Source organism: Eubalaena glacialis, chromosome 11, assembly GCF_028564815.1.
Source record: "Eubalaena glacialis isolate mEubGla1 chromosome 11, mEubGla1.1.hap2.+ XY, whole genome shotgun sequence".
Taxonomy (NCBI): domain Eukaryota; kingdom Metazoa; phylum Chordata; class Mammalia; order Artiodactyla; family Balaenidae; genus Eubalaena; species Eubalaena glacialis.
In genome coordinates this window covers 110,606,293-110,625,690 of record NC_083726.1, presented here as the reverse complement: position 1 = coordinate 110,625,690, position 19,398 = coordinate 110,606,293, and the positions used below count along the sequence as shown (strand labels likewise).

Sequence of the window (19,398 nt, the reverse complement as noted above, 5' to 3'; positions counted from 1 at the left end):
CCAGCCAGCCCTGGAACGTTGCTACAAGAATGGTGGTAACGTCAGAACTTCGCAACGCTGGCGGCGGGCGGGGCCGGGGGGCAGGGCCTCCGCGGGCGGCGGGCGGGGCCGGGGGCAGGGCCTCCGCGGGCGGCGGGCGGGGCCGGGGGCAGGGCTTCCTCGGGCCGGGCCAGCCATGGCAGAGGACGCGGGGGGGGCGGAGTTCTGCCTCTCCGCGCTCTATATAAGCGGCCAGTGGCAGCGGCTGCGCGCTGCTTCTGACCTTCAGGCTGCCGGCTTCATCGCAATGGCGCCCTCCAGGAAGTTCTTCGTGGGGGGGAACTGGAAGATGAACGGGCGGAAGAACAATCTGGGGGAGCTCATCAACACTCTGAACGCGGCCAAGGTGCCGGCCGACACCGGTGAGCCTTGGCCAAGGAGGGCCGGGGTGGGAGGTCCGGCGTGGCGGCGCCCTCTCCCGAGCTCTCTTAGCCGGTGTCCGCGTGGCCCTGCGTGCACGGCTGGGGACCAGGGCTGTCGGGGTCCGGGCCTTGGCCCCGCGGCCGCAGGACCCGGGGTGTGTCGACGCGGAAAGGCGGGGCCGCATCTCACGGTGCCCTCCGGCTGTGGGTCGTCGGGAGGATGGTGGCCCCGGGGCGCGGACGGGGGCTGCACCCGCCGAGAGCCAGGGATGGAAGCGGAGACCAGCCCCTGCGGGCGATCGGGAGAGGCCGGCGGCAGCCCGGTGTGTGTGGGAGGAGGCTGAGTACTGGCTTAAGCTGCCCCCTAGGCGCGGGCTCCGTGCGCCGCCGCACGTAGCCCGAGACTCCTCCCCGCGCCTTGCCTGGGCGGCCGAGTGGCTTTGGCCTCCTGAGCTACCGCTCTGACCCTTTCCCCTCGGCGGCCTGCATGACTCCTGCCTTCCGCGGAAGGGGCTGAGCCATTTGGGAGTGAAGAGCGATCCTACCGCTTTCTCCAGCCTGGAAACGGGAAAGCGCAAAGCCTCTATGAGCCAGTCGGCTCGCTGCCACCCACGGCAGAGTGCAGTCCTCAGCCCTTCCCCTCCCACGCACCTAAGTCACAGAACCCCGGGTCTGATCAAGAGGCATCCCCTTCTGGTTTATTACCCCCAAAGACGCCAGTACAAACCCCAAGAGTTGGCCCCTTCTGCTTTTGCTAAAAATCCTTGCCTGGCCCGGTTCCGAAGGTGGGGATGGGCTATTTTAGAAGGGAGGCGGGGTCGGCCCCCAGAGAATGTTGAGTCTAGGAGGTGCCCAGGCCCAGAATAGCCTGGGGAAATCGGAGCCACAGCTGTTAAAAGAGCAGTGGGCAGGGCAAGGGCCATGGCCTCTCAGGGGTACCTGGAAGGCTCAAAGAGTTGGGTCCAGGCCCAGCCTGAGCTGCCGAGTGAACAGAGATTATCGTGCTGGTGTGAAAAAGGGCAAAAGCAGAACTAAGAAAGTGGTGAAGGCTAGGGGGCTCCCGAACACTGGATGGGGTCTGGGGAATGAAGGCTTCCTGTGACCTCATCCCCTCTGTCACCGTCTCATCCCTCAGAGGTGGTTTGCGCACCCCCCACCGTCTTCATTGACTTCGCCCGGCAGAAGCTAGATCCCAAGATTGCAGTGGCTGCGCAGAACTGCTACAAAGTGGCTAATGGGGCCTTTACGGGGGAGATCAGGTGAGATGTGGGTGGGTGGTGGACGCAGCCCTCATTATTCTCATGAAGGGGAAAGCGACAGGGTGGGCTCCCTGCTGAACCGTGGCTTGTTCTCTTCCTTTAGCCCTGGCATGATCAAAGACTGTGGAGCCACGTGGGTGGTCCTGGGGCACTCGGAGAGAAGGCATGTCTTTGGGGAGTCAGATGAGGTTAGTAACCAGGAGAGGAGATAAGAGATGGCTTATCCCAAGACAGGTGTCTCACCGAGTCTGTTCCTCAACAGCTGATTGGGCAGAAGGTGGCTCACGCCCTGGCAGAGGGACTTGGAGTAATCGCCTGCATTGGGGAGAAGCTAGATGAGAGGGAAGCTGGCATCACTGAGAAGGTCGTTTTCGAGCAAACCAAGGTCATCGCAGGTATTTCTGGAGAAAGGGACCTTTGAGCCTAGCCAGGGCTACGGAGGCACAGAGGGTGGGGTCAGATGCCCTGCAGCCTGACTTGATCCCCACGCTGATGCAGGAAAGGGGAGGGTGAGAACCCTTGTATCCTTATCACTTCTGCTCCTGCCCTGATGGTATAGATGCCACTTGGAGTTCCTCTAAAGGCCGCCAGGGGGCAGTAGGCCACCGTCACTCATTGCCTGGGGAAACAGCTGGCTATATTCTTCCTGTTCACCCTTCCACCTTTGATCTCTGTCCCACAGATAATGTGAAGGACTGGGGCAAGGTTGTCCTGGCCTATGAGCCTGTGTGGGCCATTGGTACTGGCAAGACTGCGACACCCCAACAGGTAACCAAGCCCAGGAGCCCTACCCTCATCTCCCCTGCCTTGGTAGAACTGGACGGTCATGGAGACCACCTGGGCCAACCCCTCATTTAAAAGACAGAAGAGGGGAGGGGGAAGGGTAAGCTGGGACGAAGTGAGAGAGTGGCATGGACATATATACACTACCAAATGTAAAATAGATAGCTAGTGGGAAGCAGCTGCATAGCACAGTGAGATCAGCTCCGTGCTTTGTGACCACCAGGAGGGGTGGGATAGTGAGGGAGACACAAGAGGGAAGAGATATGGGGATATGTGTATACGTATAGCTGATTCACTTTGTTATAAAGCAGAAACCAACACACCATTGTAAAGCAATTATACTCCAATAAAGGTGTTAATTAAAAAAATAAAAATAAAAAATAAAAATAAAAGACAGGAGAAAAGAGAGTGACATGTCAAACGACATCATTCCAGGACCTGGGTGGGATCGAAGCCCTGGTGTTCCATCTCAGATCCCAGGGTTCTTGTCCCAAAACCACACTGCCTGTCTCCACTGGTGCCCAGGGTTTTTGCCCCTTTGAGTGAAAGTCTTAGTCTAGCTTCTTGTTCTAGGCCCAGGAAGTACACGAAAAGCTCCGGGGATGGCTTAAGTCCAACATCTCTGATGCAGTGGCTCAGAGCACCCGCATCATTTATGGGGGTAAGTGGGTTTGGTTCCAGCCGGAGGTGGAGTGGGCTGAGAACCCGATTGAGTCCTTCTTCGACATGGAGGTAGGGCTGGAGTACCCCCTCCCATCCCTGACCTCTCCCCCTCTTCTCCCTTCCCAGGTTCTGTGACTGGGGCAACCTGCAAGGAGCTGGCAAGCCAGCCTGATGTGGATGGCTTCCTTGTGGGGGGTGCTTCCCTCAAGCCTGAATTCGTGGACATCATCAATGCCAAACAATAAGCCCCGCCCGTCTCTGCTACCCTTCCTGCTGAGACAGGGACTAGGTAGCTCAGAAGCCCAGTAACTGTACTGCCTCCCCGACCTTCACACGTGCTTCTGATGGTGTCACCTGCTGCCTCTTGTGGCCTAATCCAAAGTGTACCTCTTCCTTTACCGTTTACACCCTACCCTGTAATGGTTGGGACCAGGCCACTCCCGCTTCCACTTACTGTATCAGTTGGAACTAAACCTGTCACCAAGGTGGCTTTTCCTTGGCTGAGAGGTGGGAGGGGTGTTTGCTTATGGGTCCCCTCAGTCCCCAGTGAAGGCAGGAGAAAGACCCCGTCCTGTCCCATCTCACGCCACGAGGGCAGGGGCTGAGAGAAAGCCCTGTCCTCTGCTGAGGCCGGGGTGCTGCTCCCTGCCACGGTGCCGATGCCTGTGTGTGTTGTGTCTGTGAGCAGTCCCGCGTGTGTGGGAAATAAACACCTGGCACTAAGCCTTGGGGTGTGTCCTTCTTCACTGAACTTGTCCAGATCATCTTTTTCCCTTTTGACGCAGCCACAGGACCCTTGTGCAAAAAAAAAAAAAAAAAAAAAACCACAAACAGGTTTCTACAGCAGCACGTCTCTTACAACTTTTACTTGCAGAAATGTCTTGTGTACCAGGCTGCCGCAGCCTTGAGTAACAGCTCCCTCCCTTCCACCCTCTGGGTGGCCCTGGGGCTGTGGTGCTCCCCAGAGCTTGGGGTGGGGTGGGACCCAGCGTCACCGGCTTCAGGCAGCTGGTCTAGGCCAGCAGTGCTGCCTCCCCCCCAGGCGTGGGTCAAGGCCCCAGCGCAATCTGTGGTATCACAGGGGTCACCGGTAGAGCAGGTAGCGCTTCATGGCGGGGGGCAAGGGCAGAGCAGAAACGTGGCCTAGCCGCGTATCCCCCAGGGCGTGGCGCACACACAGGCGGCTCAGGTGCAGAAGGGAGTGTGGCTCGGCTGGGAGAGAGAATGAGGGAAGGTAAGTACGGGTGCGGCCACCAGCCAGACATCCTCAAACCACGGGGTCCTGCCCAGAGTCCCTTCCGTTTTCCTGCTGCAAGTCTGCTCCCACCTCGGTTCAGGGGAGGTCTACGGTGCCCTGAAGTTCTGCATCTGCTCTTATGGCGGACGCATCATGGATCTCACACGTCCCCGGTCGGAGTTGGGGTGAAGCTCTAAGTAAGGCCGTCTAAGCAACAGGCCGAGGCGGCTCTGACCGTGGAGCTGGCCCAGGCTTTGAATCCAGAGAGGCCCCAGAGCTGGGTCTGAGGAGGTGAAAGGAAGGGTGGCCCTCCTCCACTCTACAATAGCTCCCATGGGCTACGGGGGAGCGGCGGCCACCCTCTGCTGCAGACTCGGCAACTGCAGAACAGTTAAGTCCGCTCAGCCCCAAGGCCCTGCCTCCTGCACTGCTCTTCCAGGTGCCTGGACCTCAACGGCTCCTTCCTGGGGTTCGACTGAGGAAGGAAGTAGGTATGTGTCAGAGTCAGAGCCCAGTGAGCCGGGTACACACCCTGGGCGCCTGGCACCGCCAGTCCTCTTCCTCTGGGACTTGTACACCTAGCCCAGGACAAATCTAACCCTTTGCACCTCTTGCTCCAGGGGCTGATCTCTCCTGTGAAGCCCTAATCCCCACAGGGCTTCATTCCATTCTGAGGGTTCACCTCTCACTAGCAAGTTGCTTTCCCAAGCCTTACTTTTACCTCTATGGCTGTTAGGAAGATTGAGCTAGGTAACAGCTGTGAAGACTCTTAGCCATTCCTGGCACTGAATAGGGGTAGGAGACGGGTCAGATGAAGGCCAGTTCCCTCTGCTCTTGTAAGGCGTTGAGCTTCCATCCCAAAACCACAGACCCCAGCGACAGAACTTACTCTCCCCACACCTGCCCCAGGCCTCACCTCTCCTTTCGCCCAGGTAGCTGATGCGGACCTGGCACTGGCCCCAGACAGCGCTTACTGCTGGATAGAGGGTCCTGCCCTTCAGTCCGCGGAAGGCCGGCCCCAAGTAGGTGCCCCCAATAGCGTAGCCCAGAGTTCCCTCCTCCATATCCAGAACCACCAGCAGCCTCTCCGGCACCTCCAGCTGCTCACCCTGAGGTCCGGCTGGATACCGGGGGGCCTCGGGCCCCTTGCTCTGATGGTACAGCTTCCCGCGCCCAAGGTCCCAGCCCCACGACTCGCTGTTGCTGCCCAGCAGCGCCGCATAGTGGTCAGCCTGCAGCGGCGCGAGGGCCGTGGCCACGCCCACCACAGCGTGGGTGCCCCTCTGCTCCCGGGGCCAGCTGATCTCCCAGGCGTGCAAGCCCCTCGAGTAGCCCCTCTTACCCCGGGCCCCATCAGTACTCTGGGCCACGGGCCGCCGTTCAAAGCACAACCCCCCTTCCTTGACCTCGATGTTCTCTGAGCAGTCCTTGGGGTTCCAGCCGTGGCGCCGTTGGGCCCCCAGGTCAGGAGGGGGAGCCGAGAGCAGCTCCTCCAAGCCCTCGGGACAAGACAGGTCAGGGTACAGGGCCTGCGGGGTGTGGGTGCTGCTGCTGCCGCCCCCTGCCGAGGCTGTCTGGCCCATGGAGGTGAGGAGCTGGAGAACTCCCCTAAAGAGGCTTGCTGGGGCGTCTCTCTTCTGAAAGTCGAGCTCCCGGTCGGGATCGACCTAGAGAGGAGTTGGGAGAAAAGAGTGTGTGAAGCGAGGGATCCTGGAGGGGACTCCTCACCCAGGCGCCCCATCCTTTCCCCAGGTTTGCTCACCGCCCCGCTCCTCCCTCTTTGCTCCCCCAAAGCTCCCAGGCCCATCACTACCTTGCCCTCACTCACCTGTCCCGGTCTCTCGAGACTCGCGAGTTCGCCGCCTTTCGGCCTGTCGAGGGACCTTCCCCCTCGCGCGCCCCGCACCCCTGTCACCGCCCTCGAACCTCGCTCGGCTTCCCGTGCCGGGAGGTCGCCGGCCCTCGGGAGCAGCCCAGCCTAAAGTTTCCGAAGCGCGCCGGGCGCAGACCGCCGGCCTCTTCCGCCGCCAGCACCTCCCCCAGGCCTCGCCCCGCCCCGAGGCCCCGCCCCCACGGCCCCTCCGGGCGGTTAACTCTCTCATCGCCGTCTCAGGTCGCGCCCCGCCCCGAGACCGCGCCCCCGCGGGGCCCCTCGGGGGGCGGTTAACACTCGGCTCCGGCCTGGGCCGCTGAAGGCACGTAGCGCGTAGAGCCCATTCCCGGGCCGTAAACCTCTGGTCACAGTCCCAGGCCGCTCCTCGCCCCGAGGCCCCGCCCCCGCGAGGAGGCGGGCCGGGCGCTTAAATCTTACCCGGCTTCTGTGGAGTCCGCCCCTGGCCGCCCAAGCTCGGAGTTGACCCTTCCATGGTATCATCGCTTTGGAGGTCCGTTCTCCACCGTCAAGAACTTTGAGCCTCCTGGGCCAGCAGCTCCTGAGCCCCTAGGGATATGGGACAGGAGGTCAAGGAAGGGCTTCCACTGTGGTGACGTCTATTTCCGAGTCCTGGTGATTCTGGGTCACTGTCACTGGGCTGATCTTTTTCTGACCCGGGTTGTGAGTCAGCCTGCTGTGTGCCTGAGGTTCTGAACTCTTGAGTTTCTGGCTCTGAGCGGTAGGCGTCATGGGTCTGCGTGCTGTTCTAGCCTTCATCCTACCCGTCAATCCATTCCTGAGCTGTCAGCCTCATCTGGTAGAGTGTGTGGATAAGACCTTGGTTGTGAGTGAAGCTATACCACTAATTAGTTCTCTGACCTTGGAGAGGTTGCCAGACTTCTCTAAACCTGTTTTCTCTCACGTAAAATGGGAATAATGATGGTACTTACCTCACAGGGTTGTTGTGGAGTTGAGATAATCCAGGTGAAGCACTTAGCACAGAGTCTGCTAGATAGTTTGTACTCACTAAGCATAGCTATTCCTGTTTCCTTAACATTTACTAAGTGCCCACTTTATAGAGAGGCAATATTAGTGGTAAATGATGCCAGCTGTGGAGCCAGGCTGACTGGGTGTGAAGCCCTGAAGGCCCGTATGCGGGGGACCTTGGGCAAATTTACTAACCTCCTCATGCCTGTTTCTCCCTCTGTAAAATGGAGATACTATTGGTATCTACTGCATAGGCTCTAGTGAGGATTCAGTGAGGTTATATACATGTAAAGCACTTAGAACAATTTCTGGTTCAAATTTAATCATTTGTGCTGAGCACTGAGGATTAAGCAGGGAATCCTCAAGGAAGTTACAAGCACATTTATGAAACAGTTTATCGTGCGGTAGATAAAATTCTGGATATCCAGAAAGTACTATAGGAGTAAAAAGGATGGGACTCCTAACCAGAGATCAAGCAGTTCGGAAAGGAAAGTGTCCCGGAGGAGATGACACCAGGCTGAATCCTTTTTATTTTTTAGTATTTATTTATTTATTATTTATTTATTTAGGCTGCCTGGGGTCTTAGTTGTGGCACACCAGATCTTAGTTGCGGCATGTGGACTTCTTAGTTGCGGCATGCATGTGGGATCTAGTTCCCCCACCAGGGATCGAACCTAGGCCCCCTGTATTAGGAGTGCGAAGTCTTACCCACTGGACCACCAGGAAAGTCCCTGGGCTGAATCTTTAAGAATGACAAAGAATTTGCCTGAGAGGTGGTTCTGCAGGACTGGAGGTTGGATTAGAGTTGCTGCATGAATAAGACATTCAGACTGAGAGGTCAACATGAAAATAAAACAGAAGCGGTAGCTGGGTTTGGGGAACTTGGAAGATTTCAGGGTTGCTGCAGCGTGAGACGCAAGCCTAGGGAAGTCGGTGTGAGATCAGGAGGGCCTGCAGGCCAAGTTAAGAATGCAAATGTTACCCTGTAGGACAGATGGGTAATGGGGGAGCCACGTAGGAGAGAGGCGGGAGAGGAACATGGTCAGAAACTCCTTTTAGAAAAACCATCCTGGCAGCAGTGGAGCGGCCCAGGTGACAAGTGTTGAGAGCCTGGAATAGGGCAGTCGAAATAAGGATGAAAAGAATTCAAGAAACACTGATGAAACTGCAAGACCTGGTGACTGATTAGATGCTGAGGCCAGGGAAATGAGAGAGAGAAAGGGAAGTTTTCTAGCCTGGAAGACTTTTTTTGGAAGGTGGTGCCACGAGAAGACGGAGATGAGAGAAAGAGGAGCCGATGGGGGCAGGGGCAGGAGGGTGGGAGAGAGAGATGGTGAGTTCACTTTAGGACGTGTTCTTGAGGTGCCTGAGCAACAACCCAATGGAACCATCCAGAACACGCTTGACAGTGGCAGGTCTGGAAAAGAAAAAGAAAATGGCGGGGCTGGAGGGGGCAGTGAGAGGCCTGGACTGGAGATATAAATTTGGGGAGTGTATGAGCCTTTAGCCAGGATTTGAGCTATGAGAACAAGAGGAGCCCTGGAGAGAATGTGTAGAGTGAGGAGAGGGTCAAGGAGGACACAACACAGCAGACAATTCAGGTTTGATTACATACATGATTTTTTGGGTCCTCGGCAGTTTTAGTGAGAGAGTGCGTGTGGATTGTGGAAAGTGGGTGTCCGGGCTGAAGGTGCTGAACTGGCACTTCCTGTGTGTCAGGCACTGTGCTACACGCTTCACATTTTTAGGGGACAGAGAGTCGGCAGAGGTAAGGTGACAGGTTTGTCTCAGAGTTAAAATTACCCTTGAAAATACCTTACTTACCCCATCTATTAGGTACAGCATATGTTAGTTTCAGGTAAAATACAATACATGGCAGTACACATACAGTGATGTACAGAATAACATTTTACATTGTTTTAATTAAAGAGAAAGAAGAAAGCATATTAAAAAGAAAGATGTGGGGACTTCCCTGGCAGTCCAGCGGTTAAGACTCCGCGCTTCCACTGCAGGCGGCACGGGTTCAATCCCTGATCCAGGAACTAAGGTTCCACATGCTGCAAGTCGCGGCAAAAAAAAAAAAAAAAAAAAAAAAAAGAACCTGAACACTTGTCATCCACCCAACCTGGATATTCTTGCCAGTGTGACAACAAAAATAAAGACATCATGTCTTGGGGATCAGATACCAAGCCTAATCCAAGGCCAACTCCAGTTCAGCTTGAGAAGTTGCAGCTGCTCAGCTGCTGGTGGTTTAAAACGTTTCTTCACCAATTGTTGCCACCGAATCTTGAACTGCTCAAACATTTGTTGGTAATAGCTCAAATGTTCCACAATGCTACAAGTAATTTTAACTTTTACATCCATGTTGTTGCATGAAACGGTAGCTCATTACTTCCATCATTTTACAGTATTCCGTTGTATGGATATACCACAGTTTACCTATTCTACTGTTGATGGACATGTGAGTTGTTTCCATGTTCAGCTATTATAGAGAAAGCTACTATGTACAGTATCGCAGATTCTTTTGATGGACCTAGGCACTCATTTTTGTTGGGTGCATACTTACTGTGCAGAATTGCCGGGTTACAAGGAATTACAATGCATAGATTTAACCAAATGTAATTTTCAGGTTTCTCTCCGTGGAGGGATTTTACTCAGAAATTAAATCATTCAGGTGTTTTACAGCATGGAACACTTCAACAAATTTATGAAGATTTGAACTGTTCTTCTCTTCCTGTTCTTCCTATCTTTATCTTCTGGAGATGATTTTATCAGTTCCTCAGCTTTTTATTAGTGTTTCTCTGTGGCTCTCAAGTTCTTTAATTTCTTCCACAAAGCCATAATGATCCATTTGTTAGGCCAAACTGTGAGTTTCACTTCTTTGTCAATAGAAAACCCTTAAAATACTAAACACATTCTTCCCAACAAGCAAGGACTGTTTGAGGCTTGGTTGTTTCCATGCCTGCTTAATAGAAAGGATGCAACTGGCAATACTGGAGCACTTTCAACTCTTCTAACTCATGACCACATTAAGATCAGGGTTAGCATTCAATTGGCTCTGGGAGTCAAGGAGGAATCTCAGCCTCATGCATGTGCCTTTGAAACAGCAACTCATGCTTAATCAGCAGAATGAAGGATAGGGGTGATGTTAGAGGGAAGAAGACTTCCCTCTACAGGGAAGACTTGGCTTACTAGAATGTAAACTGCAAAACCAAATCAGGAAAAGTGCTGCAGCCACCCAGGACTTTGCATTTGATTGCTAGAGTACAGCAAAAAAACAAAAAACAAAAAACAAATGGGGGGAGGGCACTGGGATTTGTACCTCTGTAGAACTCTCTGGCTTTATTAAACAGAGTGCTACACTCCCACCAGGAGAGAAGAAGAGAGAGGTGGTCACAAGGTCATTAGTTGCTATCAAACCAGGGCCTTGTGTTTCTAGTTTGGAACTTTAATGGCAATTGGGCATTTCCCCATCAGAAGATACCAGCCTCATTATATTCTGGAAGCTAGCCCTTTGCCCAATACTTCTTTTTAGTAGCTCTGGGTGGCTTTTGCTTCCTGTTCCTCCACTGATACAGCCTCATCAACAGTTTGAACGTTTTTGGTTTCTAAAACTGTTATGCCATCCTTGGCTGGTTTTGAAATCCTTCCATCGCAAGGCTGTCTTCTCTGGCAGGAGGCGTGAACTGTGACTTGAGACCAAGAGCTTTTCTTTTTCCTTTTCTGCCATGTATGGCCATTGTGAGGCACATACTTCTGCTTCATTTCTTCCAGGAATAAGTTTAGTGCTTTTAAAGATTTATCACATGTACTTTGCTGTCACTTTAACAGTTACAGAACTTGATGACCTGGCTTCACGAATCTGTTGAATCTTGATTGCACATGTGATTTTTTTAAAAAATAAATTTTACTTATTTATTTATGGCTGCTGCACGCCGGCTTTCTCTAGTAGCGGCGAGGGGGCTACTCTTCGTTGCGGTGCGCGATTATCTGACTTCGGTGGTTTCTCTTGTTGCGGAGCACAGGCTCTAGGCGCATGGGCTTCAGTAGTTGTGGCTCGCCGACTCAGTAGTTGTGGCTCACAGGCTCTAGAGGGCAGGCTCAGTAGTTGTGGCGCACAGGCGTAGTTGCTCCGCCCAGGAAGATGTGGGATCTACCTGGACCAGGGCTTGAACCCGGGTCCCCTGCATTGGCAGGTGGATTCTTAACCACTGCGCCACCAGGGAAGACCCACATGTGATTTCTTGAGATCATACTCACGTGCCATGTTGGAGATGGACACACTGCCCCTCCTTAAGTAAGCTCATTTTTCTTCCAGCATGGGAAGGGATATCTGTTTCTTTGGTTGGGCGCCAGATGAAATGGTTAGACTGCCTTCAAGTGGGCCGTGTTATGCGGAAAAGAGGCATCTTAAAACACTGGAATCTACCTTAAAAAGCAAAACACTAGAACCCAGTCAGCCTCCCAAGAAACACACAATGAGAGGCTGAGAGCCGGCCGAGAGCACAGAGTCCAGTCTCCCGCCTCCTCCCGCTCGCGTGGAACGGTGGCTGGAGACCTTCCGCCCTACTTAATCTGAGAATTATTGGGCTCACGTTAAGGGTGCCTATGATGAAACCCCACCACATCTGATTTAATCCCCACAACGAAGACGGCCCAACGTTTAGATTCATAAAGCGAGGGTCCGAAAGGTTAAACGACTTCTCTGTGACTAGGGCTGGTAAACGGCAGCAACGGGGCTCAAAAAATGTGAAGCCACTGCGCCCAACCCCCGGGCGGGGACGAAATGGCGGCTGCAGGAAACGCGCCCTGAAGCAGACGTGACACCCGCGCTACCGCTCGGGCGCCGGCTACATAACCGCGGCGCAGCGGGAGGCGGGACATGCTGACTCCCCGGGGTGGCGGTCACGTGCGCGATTACGTGCGCAGGCGCGGCGGACGGGCCGCCCGAGTGGCTCGCGCGCCTCCCAGCGGCCGCAGCGGTGACGCGGTCTCCGCCACGCCACGCCCGCCACGCCCCGCCACGCCCCGCCACGCCCGCCGCTGAGGGCAGCCTTGGGCCCGCAAGCTCCTGCCGCCGCCCACCTCCTTCCGGCGCCGGCGTTTGCGTCTGGAACATTCAGCGCCGGAACAAAGGCGCCAGGGCGGAAGTGAGGGCCGCTGAGGGGCGGCTGTAGCTCCGGGTTCCACGGGAGAGTAGAAGGATCTGCTTAAGCAGATCCTCTAATGGAGGCTAATGGCGTTTATCTACGTTTGAAGGGCTTCCTTCCTCCATCACTCAAAAAACGGTCCTTACTTCCCCATGTCTCTCCTCTTCCCACGGTCAGCGTAGTTCTGTCTAGGGACCCTCCACAGGAGACAGTATTTGTGTTCACCTGGGAGGAGCGCGAGGCCGGAAGTAGGAGACACCCAGGTTATGCTAGAAACTGCAGGGGAAAGGAGCACGCCTACAAAACCCACTCCCTCTTAAACTCTGCCAGCCTAGATCAGTCAGTCATCAAAAGTCTTACTTGCCAGATCGAATGCCCCTTTGTTTATCATCGCTAATTTTTAAAAGACTGACAACTTTTTCTAGTTTTTCTCCACCTTTATATCCTTCAGGGCCTTCACTTCCTTCTAGTGAATCCTAAGTGGGGCTAGCTCCCTGGCTTGTCCTTTGTTCACTCATTAGTGATTCACAAAGTGGAGGGAGGAGCTAAAGGCATTTCATCTATACAGCAAATCCAAATTGAGGGCAGGAAGTTCTTCATCACTTTTAAAAATCACATTTAATACTCATTTTGCAAGTATTTATTGAGCACTTACTATGTGGCACGCACTGGGCCTGGGCGGTAGGGATGCAGAGCGAAACTGAAGGTCTGTTGGAGTTAGAAGAGTCTGACATAGAAGTACTTGATGACATTTGGAAAGGAACAAACTCATCCACAAATTCAGGTATAAAGACAAATTGTGTTTGCTGCCATCAAGGAAAAGCAGGGCCCGGTAAGAGGGAATCCTAATTTAGATTATGGTTAAGAATGGCATTTCTGGACTTCTCTGGTGGCGCAGTGGTTAAGAATCCACCTGCCAATGCCGGGGACACGGGCTCGAGCCCTGGTCCAGGAAGATCCCACATGCTGCAGAGCAACTAAGCCTGTGCACCACAACTACTGAGTCTGCGCTCTAGAGCCCTCGAGCCACAACTATTGAGTCCGCGAGCCACAACTACTGAAGCCCACGCGCCTAGAGCCTGTGCTCCGCAACAAGAGAAGCCACCGCAATGAGAAGCCCGTGCACCGCAACAAAGAGTAGCGCCCACTTGCCGCAACTAGAGAAAGCCCACGTGCAGCAATGAAGACCCAAGGCGGCCAAAAATAAATAAATAAAATTAATTAATTAATTAAAGAAAAAGAAAAAAATAATGGCCTTTCTGAGAAGGCCTAGAAGACCTCAGGATGTAACCGAGCAGGACCCTATGGGCCTTCCTGGGAGAGACCCCTCCCACATAGCCTCTGTTTTATAGCTCCTCTCCAAAGTACCTAGATGATAGTATCTGATGCACATTTCCTGAGTTGTTTCATAGATGCTAGAACCACCACCAAGTGGAAGAAATTAACTGCTTGATGGCCATGAACACATAGCCTACTGGCGCCTAAGGATTGATAATGCTAACCCCTGTGACACGGGCCTGTTACCTCACCATTCAGAAAATTGTGCACGAGCTGATCACATACACTGGGACTCCCCCTTCCTCACCTGGCCTTTAAATTGCTTTGCTGAAACCCATGGGAAGTTTGAGTGTTTTAAGCACCAGCTGCCCTGGGCTCCTCTCTTGCAGCCCTGCAATAAACACTGCATTTTCCTTCACCACAACCTGGTGTCATTAGATTGGCTTTACTGTGCATGGGCAAGCAGATCCAAGTTTGGTTCAGTATCGAGGTGTTAGTTAAGAGTTCCACACAAAAGAAAAGAATATAAGTGAAAGCCACAAGAAGGAGGGAGTTGGGTGGGAGAAGGAACTGAAACAGGAGGGAAAGGGGCAGGGCACAACCTTTAAAAGAATGATGTAGCCATAGGACATGACAAAAACTGGTTAGAACCAACCAGGTCCAAGATGGCAGAAGTTTCGACTTCCAGTGGACCTTGAGCCTCATTATATACTCATTGTAATATATTAGCATGCTAAATGACACACCCAACAGCGCCATGACAGTTCTGAGGCTAACCATAAAAGGCCAAAAAGTGTGCAGTGGCCCAGTTCCTGGAAATTCCCACCCCTTCCCCGAAATAGTTGGAATAATCCTCCCACTCATTAGCCTATGAAATTACCCAGTCCATAAAAACGAACCACCCCCATATTTCAGGGCCTCTCACCTTCCACACTCTGTCTCTGGAGTGTGTTTCTCTCTAAATAAGTCCACTTCTTACCTATCACTTTGCCTCTCACCGAATTCTTTCTGCCATGAGACATGAAGAACCTGAGCTTCATTAAGTCCTGAGACCAGGTGTGTGATCTCAATTAAAAAACCGTGGGTTCAAGTCCCAATCTGGGTTGCACGGTTTCAGAACTGGCCCTGTGACCCAAGTGTGGCTGGAGCTCAATAGCAAAGGTCATGACAGACCTTGCTGGGCTTGCTACAGAACACAAGTTCACGTGCCCAATGCATGGTGAGGCCAAACAAACCAAAATGTTGGAGTTTGGAGCAAAGAAAAGTTTATTGCAGGGCCAAGCAAGGAGAACAGGTGGCCTGGGCTCAAAATCCCAGAACTTCCTGATGGTTTGGGGGGAGAAATTTTTATAGGCAAAATTTGGGGTGAGGGCTACAGGGTGTGACTTTCTTCTGATTGGTTGGTGGTGAGGTAACAGGGCGGTGCCATCCTCCACCTGGGTGGGGGCCTTAGTTCCTGCAGAAGAGCTCCAAGGTATTATTATTATTATATTATTTTAATTAATTAATTAATTAATTTTTTGCTGCCTTTGGATCTTCGTTGCCGTGCACGGGCTTTCTCTAGTTGTGGCGAGCAGGGGCTACTCTTCGTTGAGGTGCATGGGCTTCTCATTGGGGTGGCTTCTCTTCTTGCAGTGCATGGGCTCTAGGACTGCGGGCTTCAGTAGTTGTGGCACGTGGGCTCAGTAGTTGTGGCACACGGGCTTAGTTGCTCCACGGCACGTGGGATCTTCCCGGACCAGGGATCGAACCCCGAACCCGTGTCCGTGTCCTCTGCACTGGCAGGCGGATTCTTAACCACTGCGCCATCAGGGAAGCCTCAAAGGTATTATTATGTATATTCCTTGGGGAGGAACCAGGACCCTGCCCCAAGGTTGCTCTATTGTTTCTTCACTGCTCTCCCTTTTTTCTGCATTCCCTCCCTTCCCTGATTAGCAACTGTTTGAACCTGCCCTTTGGAACTCAGGGAAGTTTGTGAATGAAGCCTATTTTCTACAAATAAGAAACAGGGGACACAGAAAGTATTTGTACCAGGGAGGGCCCCACAGGGTCCTGCTCGGTTTCAGGCTTTGCTTCTAGGCTAGGGTGATGAGTAACCATTTTATCCTAAGAGCAATAGGAAAAGCCAGAGGCTTCTCTTTACATTGGAAAAAGCTTACTGTGGCTGCTCTTGAAAGATGCTTGGATGAGAGAGTGTGGAATCAGGAAGACAATTTAGGAGGCTACTGTACTAGTTCCAGAGAGTGATGATAATAGTTTGGGCCAGAGAGGTGTCACAGAAGATGGAAAGAAGTAGATGGAATCGAGACTGAGAAATAAAACATTGCCTGCCATATCAGTAAACAAAGGATGTCACAGTCATCAGCAACTGCAGCCCTCCAGTGGTGAGCTGGTGAGCCCTGAGGGAACTCAGGAAGGAAACAAAGAATACCTGCCATCTAGGAGCCATCAGACTGCAGCCACTCCCCACGGTGAACCTGAGGAAACTCAGGATGTGAAAACACAGGATACAGGCCCCAGATAGCTGAGGTGCATATCAAAGGAATGATTTCAGTGAGCCCAGACTCTTGCATCTTCCCAGACACAGAAAAGCGCTAAATTCCTTAACTTGAGATGTATAGTTTTCTTTTATTAACAGTAATCTTTTTTTCCTGCTGAAACCGTGCACCTCAGACTTGGACTTGAACCCTCGTACCGTGACTCAAACCCAGTCTAAACCCAGATTGGGACTTGAACCCACGTGGCCGGGACTCAAAACCAGCCAGAACCCTGATTGGGACTTGAACCCCCGGTCTTTTAATTGGAATCACTCACCTGGTGTCTGGACTTACTGAGGCTCAGGTTCTTTGTGTCTCAGCGCAGAAGGAATTCAGCGAGAGACAAAGTGATAGGCAAGAAGTAGATTTATTAATATAGGATGCTTGTAAGAGATTCAAGCAGGCAGGCGAGGGAGCTCTGCCCTGAGGATTAAGTGGGGTACAGTTTTGTAGTCAGAGGAAAGAGGGAGGGGAAAAGACCACCTTCTTCGAGTAGACAGGAGGCTTACATCACTAGTTCCTCCTTCGTATCAGGTAGGAGAGTGTCTGACCCTATGAGGTCAAACTAGGATTATCATAGCGTTTATTCAAATCAGTAGAAGGGTGGTGACATTTTTCTTCCACCTAATGGCCTGGGGCATATCTCATGCTTTTGTTTATGGCTTTATAGTTAAGCAAGCCTGCTTCGTTCCACGATGTTCCAATAGCTTTCTTGAGGGATCATTAACTTACAGTGGTCTCGCAAAGTTTCCTAGGTTTCCCTCTCTATCTATAGTCCCCTACTGGGACTTCTACAGCTACCTGTATAACTATCCTATTCTATCCCTGTCACTACTACTTGCCCTTTGTTGAAAAACTCCTGTATGTCCTAGTTCCCACCTCGCCTCCTCAGACCAGTTTTCTCAGGGTTACTTGAGATGCTGCCTCCCGGGATTGAAGTCCTTAGTATGTCCACTGAATAAAACGTAACTCTCAACTTTTAGGTTGTGAATATGTTTTTTAGTCGCCAAGATATATTTGGAGGTGGGATGGATCCGTTGGTGATAGATTCAATGGGGGCCATTGGGGGAAAATGTCATTGAGGGAGAAAAAAAAACGGCAAGGATGACACAAGGTTTCTGGTTTGAACATCTGAATGGTGATATGGGGAGCACTGAAGAAAAGCAGAGTTAGAGGAAAAGATACGGAATTTGTTTGTATGTTTTAATTTTGAGATCTCAGTTATATAAATTGAGAAGTAGGAGGTTAACTATATAAGCCTTGGACTGAGAAAAGGGTTATGGTTAGAAATAGAAATTTGAAACTCATTGAAATATGCAATGAGCTGGAGCTGGCTTGAACAGGCTTGTGAGAGCTGATTGTTAATTTTTCATGAATTCTGTGAGCCGGTTATTAAATGCAGCCATTTAAAAAAAATAAAATCGGGGACTTCCCTGGTGGCACCGTGGTTAAGAATCCACCTGCTAATGCAGGGGACACGGGTTCCATCCCTGGTCTGGGAAGATCCCACATGCCGCGGAGCAACTAAGCCCGTGCCTCACAATGACTGAGCCCTCGTGCCACAACTACTGAAGCCCGTGCGCCTAGACCCTGTGCCCTGCAACAAGAGAAGCCACCACAATGAGAAGCCGGCGCACTGCAACGAAGAGTAGCCCCCACTCGCCGCAACTAGAGGAAGCCCGCGCGCAGCAACGGAGACCCAACGCAGCCAAAAATAAATTAATAAATATTTAAAAAATAATAAAATAAATTTAAAAAATAAAATTGTAAATATATATACATAAAATGGCATTTCAAATCAGTGGGTAAGGATGGGATTAATCATTTCTTTAAGGTGACACTATAAACAAAGTGAAAAGACAAACTAGGAAAACATTTTCAGTATTTATAAAAGACAAAAAGTTAATGTGTATGTGTGGTGGTTTTAAAACATGCCCACCAGGAATTCCCTGGAGGTCCAGTGGTTAGGACTCCACATTTCCACTGCCAGGGGCCTGGGTTTGATCCCTGGTCGGGCAACTAAGTTTCCGCAGGCTGCGCTTGGTGCGGCCAAAAAAACAAACACAACAAAACAAACAAAACAAACAACGGAAAAAACCCACGCCCACCAATTCTTTGATACTCTTCTCTTCAAGAGGTGGAGCCTATTTTCCCTCTACTTAAGTGTGGGCTGCACTTAGTGACTAGCTGCTAAAAATAGAATAAAGTGGAAGTGATCTGTGTGACTTTGGAGACTAAGTCATAAAAGGCACAGTGGCTTCCACCTTGGTCTCCTTCTCTCCTGGGGGAAGCCAGCCGCCTAATTGTGAGGACACTCAAGCAGTCCTGTGGAGAAGCCCATATGGCAAGGAACAGTTCTGCTAACAGCCCTGTCACTGAACCATCTCCAGGCCCAGTCAATCCATCAGATAACTGTAGCCCAAGCTAAGATACTTTTAGATTCCTGATTCACAGAACCTGAGATAATAAATGTTTTAAGCTACTAAGTTTTGAGATAATTTGTTATAATCAACTAAGAATTGCATTTGGCTACAACATAGATCCCCCAAACCCAGTGGCCTAACCAGTTTTTCTCTTTTATATAAAATAAGTCTGGAGACAGGCAGTTCAGTGCTGATATGATAGCTTCATGATATTTTCTGTATCGTAGGCTGCTTTCTACTTTTGTTCTGGCATCTTAGCATGTGGCTCATATTCTCTGGGTCATCTCACAGCCCCATGTGGTTGCTGGAACTCCTGCCATCACATTTCTACTTTACAGAGGAAGTAAGAGAAAGGGGGGGAGGAAAAAGGGACATTCTAGAAGTTTCACCCAATGACTTTCACTAATAGGTCACTGACCTATCAGCAATGAATGGAGGTTGAGAAATATATATATATTTTTAAGCTGGGCACAGTGTTGCCCCAATAATATAAAAGTTCTGTTAGCTCAAGAATGAGAAGACAAGAAAATCCAATTAAAAAATAAGCAAAGAGTTTAAACAGACAGTTCCTCAAAGAAGATATACAAATGGCCAATGAAAACAAAAAAGATGCTTAACATCTTTAGCCATCAGGGAAATGCAAATCAAAACCACAATGAAATACCACTTCATATCCACTAGGACAGCTATAATCAAAAACAGGTAATAGCAAATGTTGGCCAGGATACGGAGAAATTAGAACCCTCAAACACTGCTGGTAGAAATGTAATGTGGGGCAGCCACTTTGGAAAACAGTTTGGCAGTTCC

General features: G+C 51.4%; 2 protein-coding genes across 5 annotated transcripts; one reads left to right on the top strand and one right to left on the bottom strand.

Moving 5' to 3' along the window:
* Window positions 1-175: 175 nt before the first annotated feature.
* TPI1 (triosephosphate isomerase 1) lies at window positions 176-3,441 on the top strand. Its single transcript, XM_061205684.1, has 7 exons — window positions 176-401; window positions 1,537-1,660; window positions 1,764-1,848; window positions 1,923-2,055; window positions 2,343-2,428; window positions 3,017-3,104; window positions 3,233-3,441. Exons 1-7 carry the CDS (start codon window positions 176-178, stop codon window positions 3,349-3,351), a joined length of 861 nt encoding a protein of 286 aa, XP_061061667.1. The 3' UTR covers window positions 3,352-3,441.
* A 476-nt stretch (window positions 3,442-3,917) lies between these two features.
* Window positions 3,918-6,810, bottom strand: SPSB2 (splA/ryanodine receptor domain and SOCS box containing 2). Of its 4 annotated transcripts, none has more exons than XM_061205681.1 (3): window positions 6,655-6,810; window positions 5,260-6,010; window positions 3,918-4,318 (listed from the first exon to the last, which is right to left on the bottom strand). In XM_061205681.1, exons 1-3 carry the CDS (start codon window positions 6,715-6,717, stop codon window positions 4,191-4,193), a joined length of 942 nt encoding a protein of 313 aa, XP_061061664.1. In that variant the 5' UTR covers window positions 6,718-6,810; the 3' UTR covers window positions 3,918-4,190. The 4 variants fall into 4 exon arrangements, with proteins under 4 accessions (XP_061061664.1, XP_061061665.1, XP_061061663.1 ...); XM_061205682.1 differs by having other exon boundaries at window positions 4,234-4,818; XM_061205680.1 differs by lacking the exon at window positions 3,918-4,318 and having other exon boundaries at window positions 4,742-6,010.
* Between the last annotated feature and the right edge of the window lie 12,588 nt (window positions 6,811-19,398).

Coding starts and splice junctions, on each gene's coding strand:
- TPI1 (XM_061205684.1), top strand. CDS start 176: ATGGCAGAGGACGCGGGGGGGGCGGAGTTCTGCCTCTCCGCGCTCTAT. Junction 2,429..3,016: donor AGACTGCGACACCCCAACAG/GTAACCAAGCCC, acceptor TTCTTGTTCTAG/GCCCAGGAAGTACACGAAAA. Junction 3,105..3,232: donor CACCCGCATCATTTATGGGG/GTAAGTGGGTTT, acceptor CTCCCTTCCCAG/GTTCTGTGACTGGGGCAACC.
- SPSB2 (XM_061205680.1), bottom strand. CDS start 6,717: ATGATACCATGGAAGGGTCAACTCCGAGCTTGGGCGGCCAGGGGCGGA. Junction 6,011..6,654: donor GCGGACTCCACAGAAGCCGG/GTAAGATTTAAG, acceptor ACTCCTCTCTAG/GTCGATCCCGACCGGGAGCT.